Source organism: Camellia sinensis, chromosome 2 (genome assembly GCF_055761805.1).
Source record: "Camellia sinensis isolate YWXY chromosome 2, ASM5576180v1, whole genome shotgun sequence".
NCBI classification, from domain to species: domain Eukaryota; kingdom Viridiplantae; phylum Streptophyta; class Magnoliopsida; order Ericales; family Theaceae; genus Camellia; species Camellia sinensis.
In genome coordinates, this window is record NC_138962.1 from 114,011,100 (window position 1) to 114,028,146 (window position 17,047).

A 17,047-nucleotide genomic window follows, 5' to 3' on the forward strand; every position below is an offset into this window, starting at 1 on the left:
AGTTTTATTTTTAGTTTTACTTTTGTAACCCTTCGCACTATTGATGTAATGAAACGAGTAGACCGTTTTCTTGGAAATTGTTGTATTTTCGTATACTTTCTTTTTGGTTTACTGCACTATGCCCCGCCAAGCAGATTTAGTGCGGTCTAAGGGGCAATTAACGATCACTCTGAGGCAAAATTGGAATTTCTTGGTGGGCTAGTTTTGTTTGGCAAGATAAAAGTTGGTGTTTTGTTCAACTATGGAATTCCTTATCGAGTTGATTTTGCTCGGCAAGATGAAAATTGATGTTTTGTTCAACTTTGGAATTCCTGCGAGAGGTTTTCAACTTTGAAATTCCTTACCGAGTGAATTTTGCTCGGTGAGAGGTTTGTTGAAGGTTTTGTTCAACTTTGTAATTCCTTACCGACCAAATTTTCTCGGCAAGGGGTTTGCTGGTTTTGGTCTTTGGAATCGCATGATGAAAGTTAGTGTTCTGTTTAACTTTGAAATTCTCGGCAAGAGGTTTTTAACTTCGAAATTCCTTACTGAGCAAATTTTACTCAGTGAGAGGTTTATTGAAAGTTTTGTTCAACTTTAGAATTCCTTGTCTAGCAGATTTTGCTCGGTGAGAGGTTTGTTGAAGATTTTTGTTCAACTTTAGAATTCCTTACCGAGTGGATTTTACTCACCAAGAAGGAAATTCTTTGCCAAGCTAATTTTTCTCGAGAAGAAGTAAGTTGGTGGTTATTCCAATTTTAGGATTCCTTACCAAGCGGATTTTGTTCGCCAAAAAGAAAATTCCTTGCCGAGCTAATTTTGGTCGCTAAGAATGAAGTTCTTTGCCAGCTGATTCTGCTTGCCAAGAAGGAGATTTCACACTGAGTTGATTTTGCTCCACAAAAAGTAAGTTATTGTTTTTTCCAAATTAAGTGATCCTAACCATACAGTTGGAGCACAATCTAAAGGGCAATTGATGTTGCTACCCCTTGGTTAAACTTTGATTCTCATTTCCAAACGGAATTTGTTCGATGTAAATAGTTGATGACTTGTTCAACTTTGAGAAAACCCTAATCATGCAATGGAGCATAGGCCATAGGCAATCGATACAGTTTGGATCACTACTTTGCCTTTGTAAGTTAAGGCAGGAGCCCAGATTGGGGGAGAAGTTGTAATGTCGATCTCAGGAGCTCGATATTTGCCCATGTTTGCACGGCCGTAGAGTGGATGTGCTTCTGCCTAGTGTATGGTGAATTTTAGAAGCCTTGCACAGTCTATGATTTGCTCATAGGCGAATTGTTGAATGTGTGCCTGGTCAAACCTGGTTCAAATTCTACATGGTTGAAGATTGAGCTTAGTTACGTTTTAAAGCCCAAATTTTGAAAAAGGTTGTCGCTGAGTAGTGTGAAAGACAATAGAATGTTGGCCACACAAATCAAGAGTCAAGTCTGGTCATATTGGACTCTAGAATTTTTGTTCAGAGTTTAAGAAGTGCAATCCTAGTCATACTGAGAGCAGCAGACGAGTTTAAGGAGTAATTGAAAGGGACATCTCTACCGGACTAGTAGATGGGGCAGAGCCCATCAAGGCTTGACTCTAGCAACCTTGCAAGTGGACTTTGCTAGGCTTGACCCTCGTGACCTTGCAAACGGACCTTGCAAGTAGACTTTGCTAAGCTTAACCCTAGCGACCATGCAAATGGATCTTGCAGACAAACTTTGCTAGGTTTGACTCTAGTGACCTTGCAAAGCGACCTTGCAAATGGACTTTGCTAGGCTTAACACTGGCAACCTTGCAAATGGACTTTGCTGGTCATGACTCATGCGACCTTACAAACAGACTTTGCTAGGCTTAACAAGTTAGACCAGGCAACTAGTGCATGGACGTCGACCTGGCAAATGAAGCTTGGATGTTGACCTTGCAAACGACATGCAAGTGTTAGTTGGACAAACGATGTATGATGTTGATCGTGTAGAAAGACATGGTAAGTTCTTGACCGGGTTAGAAGGTCATGGTAAGTCTTTGACCGGTGTGTTTAGTTTGACAAAGGTTTGCTGAGCAAGGTTAGCACAGTGTAATGTTTTGCTTGGTGTTCTTACTTGGAGTTAGTAAGGTTCAACCTATACGGTTACGTGATTGACATGCAACTGGGCTAGTGGTTTGTTTAGCTCACTTGAGCTTAGGTGATAAGGGCCAAATTGGTTTATAAGCTTGGATCATGGGCTGAACTAAGCCTATGCGTCGGAAATAGACTGGGCAAAGAATCTTAGCCAAACTAAACCTGCACCTCAGAGATGGACCAGACTAAGGTAGAATGAGGATGTGGCTTTTGATCGGGCTATGAATTTCAATTGAGCTAGACGTTTGCCCGAGCAACAAGAAAACCCACGGCCGAGCAAGGATTCAACCGAGCAAAGGTGTACTCGAGAGTTAGGCCATCATTTCGCCATGTACAACAAATGCAACCGTGACCTTTTGATCACTATGAAGCGAGTCGAACAAATAGACCCACTCGTCAAAACTGAGCAAGTCAGTCAAGGCCATGATCGAGTAGTGCGAACGTGCTATGTTTGGAGATCGACAAGAATGAACCGAGTAGCAATCAAAGACATGGCCAATCAAGCTCTGAAGAGACGCTCATGATCGTGAAAAGCTACGACGTGCAAAAGGCTGTAGGCCCATTCCAATTGCAAACCACAAAGCTCTATGCTCAACAATGGTATTTAATTCGCAAGTATGAAATGGCCCACAGTGAGTTGAATAGATTTTGGAAACACATGGGGTCAGCCCAAGACAACTGAGCGAAGACGAGCCCACGATGGACCAGTCGCACACCAACAAACTAAGCAGAGGAGATGAAATGCGAGCGAAACAAAGTGTTGCATCACTGAGATATTTCGAAATAAGTCAAATAGTTCTACTGGCCGAGTAATAGACAACCTTGAACTCTATCAAGACCGAGCAAAATAAGCAATAACGAACAAAAATGGGCCTAGCATAGTGAATGAGCTGGGCCCACCAAACTACTCCATGCATGCACCAAGAAATGACTCCATCAAAATGCTAGAAGAGACGTGATGTCAGAATGGTTAGTGAGTGCACCACTCTAAAGGCGTGAAACCAGGCTAAGGATTTAGCTCAGCAGAATATGGTAATCCTAGTCATGCTGAGACAGATAGAATTAAAAGGAAATTGATAGGGGAATTTGTGTCGAAAAAATGGGTTGAACTAAATCTATTGTAGGCCTTCTCTTTAGACTGAACAATCAGATTAGCACGTCGCCTCGAATGTCGAACCAAGTTAGATGAACTTGGGTTGTGGGCCAAGCGGAGCTTACACCTCGGTAATAGCCGGGCTGAACCAAGGATGAGGCTGCCATCTAGAACCGAGCTAAAGATCCCCAACCGAGCTAGCATATAGAAGTTGTGCTGGTAACAAGCAAATGAGGACTTCGACCGGGATGAATGCAAAGAGTCCTGAAAAGGCTTGGCCAAGCTGTGAGACAGCTTGATAAGCCAAACAGAGTTAGCTCGGCATAAGAACATGCAGAGTTAGTGCGGTTGAAGATGATTGAAATGAAATTGAGCTATAAGTGATGGCTCGGTCAGGGCGCTCCACATGGCCCAATGGAGTAAGAAGAGGAATCCGCTCAAAGTACGCATTAATATCATTTAGCGGTTTGGCCAATGTTGTTTGGCAATATTAAAGTGCACACGTGCAAGGAAAAGAGAGGACAGTACTGCCACTCATCCAGCAAAGGATAATAGAAATAGTGTGCACACAATCTTGGAAAGTAAGGTAGTAGCCTAGATAAGGTGGATGACTTCACTCTGAGAAGGGTAAATAAATTCTAACAACTCTCTCGCTCTCTTGCTCTCTCTACATTCTTTCTTTTTCCTTGAGTGTGCTAACTTGACTATCAGAGAGGTTTTTTGGCAACTAGGAATGGCAACGGGGTGGGGCGGGGCGAAGCGGGGCCGGGGATCACACTCCCCGTTCCCGATCCCCGATTGTGAAAATTTCCCCAGCCTCGGCCTCGGCCCCGATCTTCGACGGGGAACCTACCACTGTCCCCATCCCCGCCCCCAACGGGGATCGGGTTTCCCCGAACCCGAAAATTCCTCGCCCCCCAAATCTGTTTCAACACCACAATCAATAACAACAACAACAACATCATCATCAACATCAACGTATCATTTTCGACATCAACATATCAAAATCATCAATAGATCATAAACCAAAAAAAAAGAAAATAGACAGATCGGATCTGAGATCTGTGTATACATACACAACATGTAAATGCATACAACAACAACAACATCAACATAAAAAAAATCATCAATACATGTATACATACACAAACAGATCTGAGATTTGTGTCACAGAGAGAGAAAGAGAGAGAGAGAGTGGACGATCGGATCATAAACACATACAGATGGAGGACAATACACATACAGAACCGTGGTGGACGAAGGAGGAGCAGAACGATCGGAGATGTGGAGGCGATGGATGGCTGTGACTGCGACGATGGAGGCCATGGACGACGGAAGAGGCCAATCGGCGTCGCGGACAGTGACGATCGGCGTCGCGGACAGTGCGAGAGTGAGAGCTTGAGAGAGAATCAATCATGGTGTCAGAGATGAAGAGAGATCGACCTGAAATGAGAGAGATGAGAGGATGTGTGTTTGTTTTGGGATTGTTAGCAGATGAGAGAGAGAGTTGATATATATTAGTGGGTAGGTAGGTGAGAGTATATAATATATATTAGAGAGAGATGAGTACATAATATATATTAGGCAGGACAGAAACGGGGATGGGGAGCGGGGCCAGGGTCGAGACTGGGGTCGGGGCGGAATTTCTTATCACCGTCCCCGGTCCGAAAATGACCGGGGATTTTTTTTTTTAATACCATCCCCGGCCTGTCGGGGGTATTTTTCAGGAAAAAACTGTATTAATCGAGGTCGGGGGGTCGGGTCCCTGTCGGGCCGGATTTAAATTGCTATCCCTATTGGCAACACACCCGCCAAATAGATTACCGTCGCTATGTTTTCAAGTTGTATAACGTCATTCTGAGTAACGTAAAACTTGGCTGCAAGGAGTACAGAAGTAATGAATATTTACTCCCCATACAAACACTTTAATCTTGAAGAAGTTGATTTTTCCTAAAGAGGTTCGTTAATTATTTCATAGCATTTTCTTAGGTGTTTTGGGAACTTGGCTAAAAGTTAATTTTTGACTTTTAACTTATTTTTGAGCATATTATCTCTCCATTTTTTTTTTTCCAAAAAAAATTTAAAAAATTAATTTTTAACTAATTTTTCAAAACAAATCTTTGTAAGCATTTAGACACACTGGACAAAAATAAAAAATAAAAATTGTGTAATATTATATTAATTTGTAAACATAACGACCATTCTCAAACAAATTTGAATGAGTCTCGGTGATAATTTCAATACAGCCTACGTGGTCGCGTCATAGATGCTCAAAGCTGCCAAGCACCAAACTGCAAGACACTGGCAAATTATTGCTTGTCTGATGCCTAAAGTTGATCTTCATTAGTTCATAGGATCTAATATTTTTGTTTTTTGTTTGGAAAAATTATAGGCAAAAAAAATTAAAATTTGACTTTGGTAATAGAGTAAATTTTGAATTTTTTATTTTATCAGATTAAAATTTTAATTTATTTCAATTTAATTAATTTATTTATTTTTGTTAAATAAAAATGACGAAAAAAAAATTTAGTCATTAAACTCAACAAATAATGATATTTTAAATTTTTTATATATATTTATATTGAGTTTAATGATCAAAATATATTTTTTTTTATCGATTTTATTTAATGAAAATAGATTGATGGTTTTAGTTTAAAAATAAATTAAAAGATTAGATGTTAAATTGATAAAATTAAATAGTTTAAGTTTATTTTGTTATAATTTACTACATGATTTTTTATTTTTTATTTTTTTATAATTTTCCCTTTTTGTTTAGTTTTGGCCATGTTTGGTTTGATTTTGTTTCTTTTTTTAAAAAAATTAAAAAGTAATTTGGTGAGACAAATAAAAAATAAAAAACACTTATTATTTTTATATTATTTTATCTTTTGAGAGGCCATAACTAACTAATTTTTTAAAAATTTAAAAATATCTTTTTGATAATTATTTTTATCAAATTAATTTCTAATTTTTTAAAATTATTCTTATTATTTTTTTTTTTTTCTGAAAATGAAACCAAACAAGCTAACATTACAAGTACTATTTGTTGAATAATGTGAAACGTTATTTCAAAATGGGGAATAACAGCAAAGTTGTAGCATTAAAAATAATAAAAAAAATTACAGATCAGTGTTAAAATTTAGGAAAACAGCAAAGTTGTAGCATTAAAAATAATAAAAACAATTATAGATCAGTGTTAAAATTTAGGAAAAAGGTTGACATCTCTTTTTTTTCTTGACCCCAAGCACCCCATTGTATTGGGATTGGCAAATTTGTTTTTTATTTTTTGTTTTGTTTTGTTCCTATTACATGTGTTTGTGAGAGATTGTGGGGGTCAAGAAAAAAAGGATCTCTATCATTTCTGTAAAATTTATGCATTTTAATATGAGTGCTGCTATTAGTACCTGTCAAAATTTTTTAGACCTCCCATTTTATAATTTTTTTATTACAATTATACCCTAAAGTAAAATTAAATTAAATGACATTATTAAATAGAACACCTACCTATCAATAAGAACTAATACTCTATAATATTGGACACCCACCCTCACCCCCATCGCCACCCCTACCTTCAACTCCAAGTCCAACTATACGTATTCCATGTTTGTAAACCATAAACCTATTACTTTTCATAACCAACTAACATAAACCCTAAATCTATTATTTTTTATAATCATTTTAAATCCTGAATGTATCATCCTCATCAACGCTATTGAACTTGAAAGTTTTGCTTCAAGTATAACGTATACTTCATCACTTATTTCATTGTGTAGAGCAATGGAGGACGAAGACAACAATTCTAGTGAGACCGGCGTTCCATTGATAAGTTTATCTGTCTTATATTAACATTCTCGGTCGTTTTCGATCTTTCTTGTTTCGTTCGAGCTGTTCGGTATTGGTTTGCTGACTGTTAGAATTGTGTTTCGTATTATAGTACTGAACATAGTCCTTTCGTTCAATACATAGGTTCCGAACATTAATGCAGATAGTCAGTTATGTAATTTTCTTTGTTAAACTAACTTAGAATGGAAAAGAGTGAATTGGAATGGATTTAAGTTATGTATTTTGAATGAATCTAATTTATGTTATTAATAGTGGTGAATTGGAATGGATTCAAGTTACACAGTGATGAACAAATTTTGTTCGGACATACAGTGCTGACAGAATCATTATTGTTCGACAAAACAGTTCTGAACAAAATACATTTTTTCGGCTACACAATGGTGAACCAATTGTTTTGAGCTACGTTCAGAATTCTGATGGCGGTTCAGATGATGATTCTGATGGCGATTCAGACGATGATTCTGTTTTTTCTCATCTTGCAAACGGTTATGCAAATTACGTAAAAATTGGAGTATTTTCGATCGATCTCAGCGATGTCGAAGATACAAAAAACAACAAAGAAGATGATGATGAGAGGATGAGAGAGGTTACTGATTCGGCGATACGGAGAACATTCAGAAAAGATGAGAGTTGTCGGAATGCTCCGTTGACTGTCGAGACGGTGACGAGAGTGGAGGGTTGGGGTCCAAAAATTCTATATTGGACCAAAGCTCCAAACTTTGAAGAATGAGTGAGTCAGGGAAAGAGAGAAGTGAAAAATTAGGTGAGTGTGCATTTCATTGTAAAAATATTATGAATATCGATAGATTTGGCAATAAATTGGGTGTCCAAAAAATATTATTAAAATTTAGAATTTAGGGTTGGGGTCCAAAGAAATGAAGGGTCCAAAGAATTTTGATAGATGTTAATAGCAGCACTCTTTTAATATTTAAAATATTTTTTCATGATTTTATATATTTTTTTTTACTATATCACAGTCTGTAAAGTTATTTCCCCTTTCTTTTCTATCCCTTTTTTTTTTAATAATTTGGAAATGTTAGTTTTTTCTCCTTTCAAAATTACCAAATAATCACTACGCACAGGGAGCAGGCCGACTTGTACCCCTTTGTGCATCAATATGAGAACCAAAAATGCTTTAGAGTTCTAATATAGGAGCTCTAATAGCTCTAATGGAAAGGTGAGTCCCACCCTGATGTGATGTTTGTGCCTTGTTTTATTTTTTTTTTTTGCTTTGACACATCATTAGAGCTCAAATTAAAGCTCTATATTTAGAGAGCTATATATATATATATAGCTTGACAGTCGCTGTTCTATGGAGTAAAAATTTGATTCATGGCCCTCATTGACAGTGAAATGAGAGAGAGGGAAAAAATATAAAAAAAAAATAAAAGTTATTCAAAGAAAACTTGAAATGTGAGCCAAGTGGTTAAAGTAGCCGGCCTTGAAGTCATATCCATTCATAGAGAAAAGACACAGCTCGAGCATACCAACATTTCGAAAAATTATTATTAGATACTCTTAAATTACTGTATAATACTGTATTAATAACAAGGTAAATTTGAAATAAATTAAAGTTGTATTTAGATTTTAAGTTTACATAAGGAAGGATTTTAAAGGAAAAAAAAATAGGGTGAAATGTAGAAAGAACTTAACTTATATATTTTGCTTTTCTAAATTATCTACCAAAATGCATGATTAATTCAAACACAACATAAATCAATTAATTATTTAACTCTCAATTACCTAATAAAAGTAAATGTTAGTTGATTAGCTTGAAGCTACATATATATAATACTCCAAAACTGGTAAATAATTCCCGGCTAACACCAACCAATCAACCAAAGCAATGAGCCTCATTCCTAAATAAGATTCTGAAAAATTCTTATAGCTACCCAACAAACCCCACAACCTTCGCAATTTCAAGTTCAAATAGTATATTTGGAACACCACAGGAGCTAGAGATATATTTCGCTTAGACTTAAAAAAGAGTAGTTGATTCAATAGTCGAGAAAGATCACTTGGAATACCATATAATCAATGGAGCTTCCAAAAAATCTCCTCCCCGATGAGGCAAGTCCCGAGTGGCTAAACAAGGCCGACAATGCATGGCAGCTCACAGCTGCCACGCTTGTCGGCCTACAGAGCATCCCAGGACTAGTAATCCTCTACGGAGGCATGGTCAAGAAGAAATGGGCCGTGAACTCCGCATTCATGGCTCTCTACGCGTTCGCAGCAGTTATCGTGTGTTGGGTAGGGTGGGGTTTCCAGATGGCATTCGGAGATAAGCTGACCGACTTCTGGGGAAAACCAGGCGTGGCGTTGGACGTCAAGTTTCTGCTAGGGCAGGCATTTCTAGGGTATTTTCCGAATGCAACGATGGTGTTGTTCCAATCGGTGTTTGCAGCGATAACGTTGATTTTGATCGCGGGAGCTGTTTTGGGTAGGATGAATATTAGGGCATGGATGATGTTTGTGCCGCTGTGGCTGACGTTTTCGTATACGATCGGTGTGTATAGTATATGGTGTCCGGATGGGTGGTTGGCAAAGCTTGGAGTTATTGATTTCTCTGGTGGATATGTTATCCATCTCTCCTCTGGTGTTGCTGGATTCACTGCTGCTTATTGGGTATCTCTCTCTCCTTTTATCTCTTCTTTTCTTTTTTTTCTTTTTTTTTTTAAATTTCTCTTTTACTAATATTTATGTTTTATGGTACATAAGGTGCATCGATTCACATAATAGCTTTTGCCTATGTTTGGTATTATAAAGGTTGTTCTCCATGAACTAAATCAAATGAAATGAAATGAGATAAAGACAATATGACATTTGATAAGAAAACTTTGATGACATGTAGGCTTGTAACCAGAAGAAACCTATGGACCATGGATCTTGCTGTGACTAGTGCAGCAAGGTGTTGTGGTGCCTCAGTGGAGATATTTTTTGAGTTTTTTAAATAATTTAAAGTATTTATGTTGTAGGGTTTATTGAGTGAATTATATATGTAAAAAAATCAAATTTATTTTACGTCTATAGCTTAATAACAAGTGTACATTTGTTTTTTAAAAAATAAACAGTTAACATGATCTTAATAATTTTTTAAAAAATATTTAGAATCTGATCATAGGATTGCGAATTTCTAATTAACTTGATTTTTTACATGAATGATATATTCGACAAATTCTACAATATAACGATTCAAATTATTAAAAAATGCTCAAAAAAAACCCCATAGGGGCACCACAGTATCTTGATGGCCTATCGCAGGATCTCCTTATTATGGAAAAAAATTATTGGTTGATCTTGGGATACTATATGGTCATACCGCACACCAATCATAATTTAACATGTCTTTTCATATTTTTCAATCACTCAACATAAATTTATGGCCTCTTGCCCCTCCATCAATCACAATACCATTAAAACACCACGTGACAATACTATAACACCAACCAATAACTTCTCCTATTATCGGTGGACGCATTAATTAGTTTTTCTAGTACATATCATGACAACAGCTTGTGGCCCTGTTCGGTCTTAACAGATTATAAATTATAGTTTTAAATATAAATTGTTAACGTGTTTGGTGCAGCTGTGCGATTATAAATTTAATCAGTAGAGTAATGTTTTGTTGAATAAGCTGTAAAATAACTTTTTGTTGTGTAATGTCCTTTTTACCCTTATAAGATATAAAATTTGTGATTTCATTTATAATACATTTTTTTTTCTTTTCTTTTCTTTTTCTCCTTATTTTCTTTTCTTTTCTTTTCTTTTCTTTTCTTTTCTTCTCTTCTTTCTTTGTTAGTTTTGTTTAATTTATTAATTCATTAAAATTAATAAATATTCATGTTCGAATTTATATTTATGTTGTGATTTCATTACATATTATTTTTTATATATTCATTTTAATTATTTATATCTGTATTTCTGCTCTTTATTATTGTTATTAATTGTGATTTTTGTTCATCAATTAGTATCAATTAATATAAAAATTGTTATTTTATATATATATATATATATATTCATATTAATGTTAGGTATAGGCCGGAGATGGAACACCGTTGCCGTCGATGACCTAACCACTGTCGAAACAACGTCGGAGATGCATGAGCCGTTGATGGCTGTGGTTCTCTGACCAGATTGTGAATATATATATATATATAGAGAGAGAGAGAGAGAGAGAGAGAGAGAGAACTCTGGTTTGCTTCGCCGGAAATCGTTCTCGTCGAAAATCGATGCTGGAAATCGCCTCTCTCTCTCTCAAGTGAGCGAATGAACAGTGTTTTTAAGAAATGGGATTTATATAATTGGGTTTTTGGTAATAGTTGAAATTGACAAGGGCATTTAGGTAATTTTGCATGGCCTCCGTTAATCTCAAACACGGAAGCTGCTCCCAGTCGCTTGTGATTCCAACCACTTTTCTTCAAGGAAAAAAACCTACAAAATCAGAAGCTAGTGAACAAAAGTTTAAACAAACAGTCTAAAATAGCTTTTTGGAAGCTAAAATCTATAATCTGGTGTTTAAAATTCACACCAAACACCCCATATAGCAGCCTCCCTATGAAATTTCATGCATACCCTTTTGAATCTTTTATATCCGGGTAATTATTTAGTAATTCCAAATATGAACACGTGGTATTTTATAATATTATGATTGGTGGAGAATGTGAGTATGTTTGGTATTATATTGAGTGATTATGGAACATGATAAGTCATATTAAATGATAATTAGTTGGGGAGTACAACTACGTGGTACTCTAGGAATATTGAATAATTTCCCTTTATATCATTCATAATTTTTCTTTTTTAACATCTCTCTAATTTGCCTCCCTCTAAATGTTTATTATTAGGGCCAAGCTCCTCTCAAGTAGGAGAGAAGCACTGAACCATCCAATTTCTTAATGGAGTCTACGACAGGCATCACTCGATGTTCTGAATAGTTTATTTTGTAAAATTGTTGGAGTAAATCATTCATTTCAAAAATTAAATTAAGTCTTATTTGTTTGAAACAAAAATAGATAGACTACTTTTCTCATCTTCATTAATTATTTTTTACAAAAATGTAATCTGATCCAGTGACTCCTAATATCTGATCAATCTGATTTTTTATTTGATAATCTACTCAATAGGACTCTATAAAATAAATGTTTCGAATTGTCAAGATTAACCCAAAATAAGTCTATAAAAAATGAATGATTATTCTTAAAATCATACTTTTCGTTCATTTTGTTTTAAACAAATATGATTAAAAAATGTAGTTATTGATATCTAATTATTTTAATTTTTTACATGAATATTCTAGTTAACAAATCTTAAAAATTAAATGATTTAAATTACCAAAATTAATTTTAAACTAAATTTACTAAATTCAATCACTTTTTTAAATTAAAATGACAACTTAAGATAGCTAAACCCATATTATACTTATTAAAGTAATGTTGCATGAAGATGAGAATTCAAACGTTCACTTTGCCAACTCACGAGTTCATATAAGTCAAACAAAATTAATGGCAGTTTCCACCAACTCACTGGTTCATACAAGTCAAATAACAGAAGTGGAAAATTAATCACCTACACAAGCTTTGTCTATTGTCTACTACTTAAGCAATGCTAGGGAGTTTAAAAGAAAAGTAAGGCCAGGCTTGGCGAGTACAAAAAAAAAATTTAAAAAGTCAAAAAGTTATATAAAAGTAAATAAAAAATATTAAAAAAATATTTTATACATTTTGTAATACAAAAATTTGAATTATACTTTCAGCCGTACTGTCCCAACAGAAAGACAGGTCATATACTTTTTGGGAAAAAAAAATTACATATGTAAAGTCACAAAGTTTGATGGTAATGTTGGGCCCTTGGGGGCCCACTAAGGGTTCCGTTTGGATAATCCAAACTGTTCAATATGCATAACTTGTCGAGTACTATACGGCTATAAAAAATCACATTGATCGGATATCGTTAACTATATAATCAAATCAATTTTGTATAAACAAAACGGATGGTGTGATAATTAACTGTTGAAAAAAAACTAATCCGATCATATAACTATCGATATCCGATTAACGTGATTTTTTAAAGCATATAATACTTGACAAGTTGTACATATTGAACGGTTCAGATTATTAAAATGGGACCCGTGGTGGCCCCCACAGACAGACCATCACTGTCCAAATACTTTGCCCCGAATGAGACAATAATTTGCTGTGTAAGACCCACCGCCCCCAACAGGGGGGCCGAATAACCTACTCAACTTTCTTTCCCTATACACTTTATTTATACAATTTTTTATTACATATTTTTTCATAAAAAGACAAAAAGTTAACTCAAACATCTATATTTTTTTCCTCAACTTTTTAGTCTAAAAAGACAAAAGTGCACTTATTTAGGACACCCAAAACAATCCCATTTCATATAATATTTAGGGTCAACCACTAATAAATCTCAAATAGTAATTTTAAAAACTGTTAGGTTTTCTTTTCTTCTTCTTCTTTTTTTTTTTTTTGATGAACCCAAAAAAAATTTCTTAGTGTAATTTTTTCAAACGTAACACTCCAATGTAAAATACTAAAAAATTTCGTAGTGTACTTTTATCAAATGTAAAAACGCAACATTTTAAAAAAAATTCTTAGTTTACTTTTTACAAACGTAATACTCTAACTAATGTAGCACACACAAATTCCTTAGTATACATTTTCCAAATGTAACACTCTAAAAACATAATATTCCAATGTAACACACTAAAAAAATTCTTAGTGTACTTTTCTCAAATGTAACATTAAAAAAAAAAAACTCCTTAGTGTATTTTTCTCAAACGTAACACTCTAATTAATGTAATACATAAAAAATTCCTTAGTATATTTTTTTTAATCATAGCACTCTAATATAACACTTCAATGTAATACTAAAAAATTACACTTATAGAAATGTAGATTTCCACATTCGATAACCAACACTTTAGCCATCAATTCTCCCAAAAAGAATCTTTTGTACCTCACATTACCATTCTCATTCCAAAAATGAATAAGAAAATTGGAAAAATAAATTACAAAAAGACATTTACTTAAATTCAAATGGTACTAAATCAAATAAATACGACTTTCTAAAACAAAAAGAACTAAGTAGTTCATAAGAAAACTCTTCGAAGTAAATGAATTAACATTCTCCTATATGAAATTTATAAGTAAATTTTCTCAATATTTATATGGTGTGAGGCTAAAAATTTTACACAAAACCTATGTGAGTACTATGGAAAAAAAAAAAATTAGTAATTTTTTTTAAGAACTCTTATATTTCTACATAAATATAAAGTAACCTTAAAAAATATCAAAAATTCTATACAATCATCACATAGAATTGTTAATAGTGATTATTGTATAAAATGTTTAATAAATTTGTTTTTAATTCTTTGCATTTCTTGATAAATTTATAATGATATATAGGTAGGACCGAGAGAGGAAAAGGACAGGGCGAGGTTTCCTCCAAACAACATTTTGATGACGCTAGCAGGGGCAGGACTGGTTTGGATGGGATGGACGGGGTTCAACGGTGGAGCACCTTACGCCGCCAGCACAGACGCATCTCTAGCCGCACTGAACACGCACGTATGTGCTGCTACAAGCTTGCTCACTTGGATCACACTCGACACCTTCATCTTTGGCAAGCCTTCTGTCATTGGTGCTGTACAAGGCATCATCACTGGCCTTGTTTGCATCACTCCTGCTGCTGGTAAACATTATTAAGGGGTTGTTTGGGATGACCTAAATAAGTATACTTTTTATTTTTTACGAAAAGATATGCAGAAAAGTAGAGAGATAATGTGATAGAAAAAAGATAAAAAGATAAAAAGATGAATTATATTAGAGTTGCCAAACTTAGCCTAACTAATGACTATTTTTGGCAACATACTAAAATAATTAAAAAATTAAGAAATCACTATAAAAAAAAAAGTAATTTTTTTAAAATTCTTTTTACATATCTTCGTAAAAAATTAAAAAATTAATTAAAATAATCAATTTTTAAAACAATCCTAAAAATCACGGGCAGGGATGGCAAGCCTTCCCATTTTTGCTTCTAGAGCTAGCCAAGTTATTGTATTTCCACTCCAAAATCAATGGCTCCAAGCCAACTTTATTAACTAAAAAAACCTATTAAGATATACAAGTGCTAACTCATTTAATAAATTTAATTCCCACCCAAAAAAATATAGTATTTTTGGTTGTAAAAAAGAATGAATAAATAATATATAGCGTTTTACCTTTTACACAAATATAAAGATAGTCTCGTGGAGAAACTAGGTACTTTGTGCGACATGTAACAGAGTTCAATTGTTTTTACTACTAAACTTTTTATTAAGGTGGTACACAAAAGAAATATACAAATAGCTGGGTCTAATTTTCAAAATATTGTTTTGTTTTGTTTTTTAGGGTGATAAGTACATGCATGACTGTTAGTTAAATTGATCAATTTGAATTAATTTTCAAAATATTTATTATTAATATAATGATAATACATGAAATGATAAATAAAATATAAAAAAATATGATTATTATAACATTATTATTACAAGTATTCATTAATTTTAAAAGTTAAACATTTTTTTGAGATATATATATATATATATATATAGAAAAAAAAATTGGCAACTCTAAATTAAGAGTTCTAATAATTCTAATTGATATGTGGGTCGCATGTGATGTGATGTTTTGGTCTTAATTTTTTATTATTATTTTTTTTATTTTTCACATCATTAGTATTCTTTTAAAGCTCCCAAATTAGAGGAATGTATCATTTCTGATATATATATATATATATACCCATGTACATATTTATGAGAAATTATTCATCATTCTCGGAATATTACGTGTCTGTACTCCTTAATCAATCATTATTCAATATATCCTCTCATATTCTCCAATCACCCAACATAATATCCCATCTGCCCACATTCTTTACAATCATAATACTATAGAATAATACGTATCCATCCTCCCGATTACTGAATAATTACCCCATATTTATAAAGGTTATATTGTTGAACAGGAGTGGTGCAATGCTGGGCGGCCATACTGATGGGCATAATCTCAGGAAGTGTTCCCTGGTACACGATGATGGTCCTCCATGACAAGATCAAGCTACTGAGACATGTAGACGACACAATGGGCATGTTTCATACTCACGCCATTGCTGGAAGCTTGGGTGGCATTCTCACAGGCTTTTTCGCAGTACCCAAATTGAGTCGCCTTTTTTACATGGTTCCCGACTGGGACAAATACATTGGCCTTGCTTATGGCCTCCAGAGTGGCCGAACTTGTGCTGGCTTTCGACAAATGGCGGTTCAACTTGCAGGAATTGCTTTCATTGTGTGTCTCAACATTGTTAGCACGAGTTTGATTTGTTTGTTCATCAAGTTGATCGTTCCGCTTAGAATGAGTGATGAGGAATTGAAAATTGGAGATGATGAGATACATGGAGAGCAAGCTTATGCATTGTGGGCTGATGGGTGGAGGTTTGAGAATTCCAAGCATAATTCTGTTTACGATGCTGAAGAGTTTCCATCATCAGTTATGGAAAAGACTCCCAGACATGATCTGCAAATGGTTTGATACTTCCTTCAGTAAAATATTGCCATCATTACTGACTAAAAAAATTAAAAAAATAAAAATAAAAAAGAAACCTTAGTTCCTTAATCTCAAAATACTGTACTACTCGAAAACTAGTCTATTTTCCTTCCACGATGATCTCATTTATAAATACATGTACATAGGGCCGATCCTGACTTATGACTTATGAGGGGCCTAAAGCGAATTTTTTAAATTGGCACTATAATATTTTTTTAGTTTAGTGACATTTGAAAGTGTCACAAAACTATTCTTCTAATGATATTTTTTTGATCTTGTGGCATTTTGAACAAGTGCCACTTCTATCGGTGCCACGGTAGATATAAGTGCCACGGTAGATACTTGCAAGTGCCACTGCACCATCATGGCTGAAAACTTTCAATGACATTTTAATGTCATGGTAGA

At 34.5% G+C, this 17,047-nt stretch overlaps 1 protein-coding gene across 1 annotated transcript; it reads left to right on the plus strand.

Moving 5' to 3' along the window:
- Positions 1 to 8,845: 8,845 nt before the first annotated feature.
- LOC114288056 (ammonium transporter 2 member 4) lies at positions 8,846 to 16,719 on the plus strand. Its single transcript, XM_082913578.1, has 3 exons — positions 8,846 to 9,659; positions 14,465 to 14,750; positions 16,065 to 16,719. Exons 1-3 carry the CDS (start codon positions 9,072 to 9,074, stop codon positions 16,625 to 16,627), a joined length of 1,437 nt encoding a protein of 478 aa, XP_082769704.1. The 5' UTR covers positions 8,846 to 9,071; the 3' UTR covers positions 16,628 to 16,719.
- The last annotated feature ends 328 nt before the right edge of the window (positions 16,720 to 17,047 follow it).

Bases quoted from the DNA above. Each gene is read 5' to 3' on its own strand.
- LOC114288056 (XM_082913578.1), top strand. From the start codon at position 9,072: ATGGAGCTTCCAAAAAATCTCCTCCCCGATGAGGCAAGTCCCGAGTGG. The intron at 9,660-14,464 runs GTATCTCTCTCT...AATGATATATAG, and splicing joins GATTCACTGCTGCTTATTGG to GTAGGACCGAGAGAGGAAAA. The intron at 14,751-16,064 runs GTAAACATTATT...ATTGTTGAACAG, and splicing joins TTGCATCACTCCTGCTGCTG to GAGTGGTGCAATGCTGGGCG.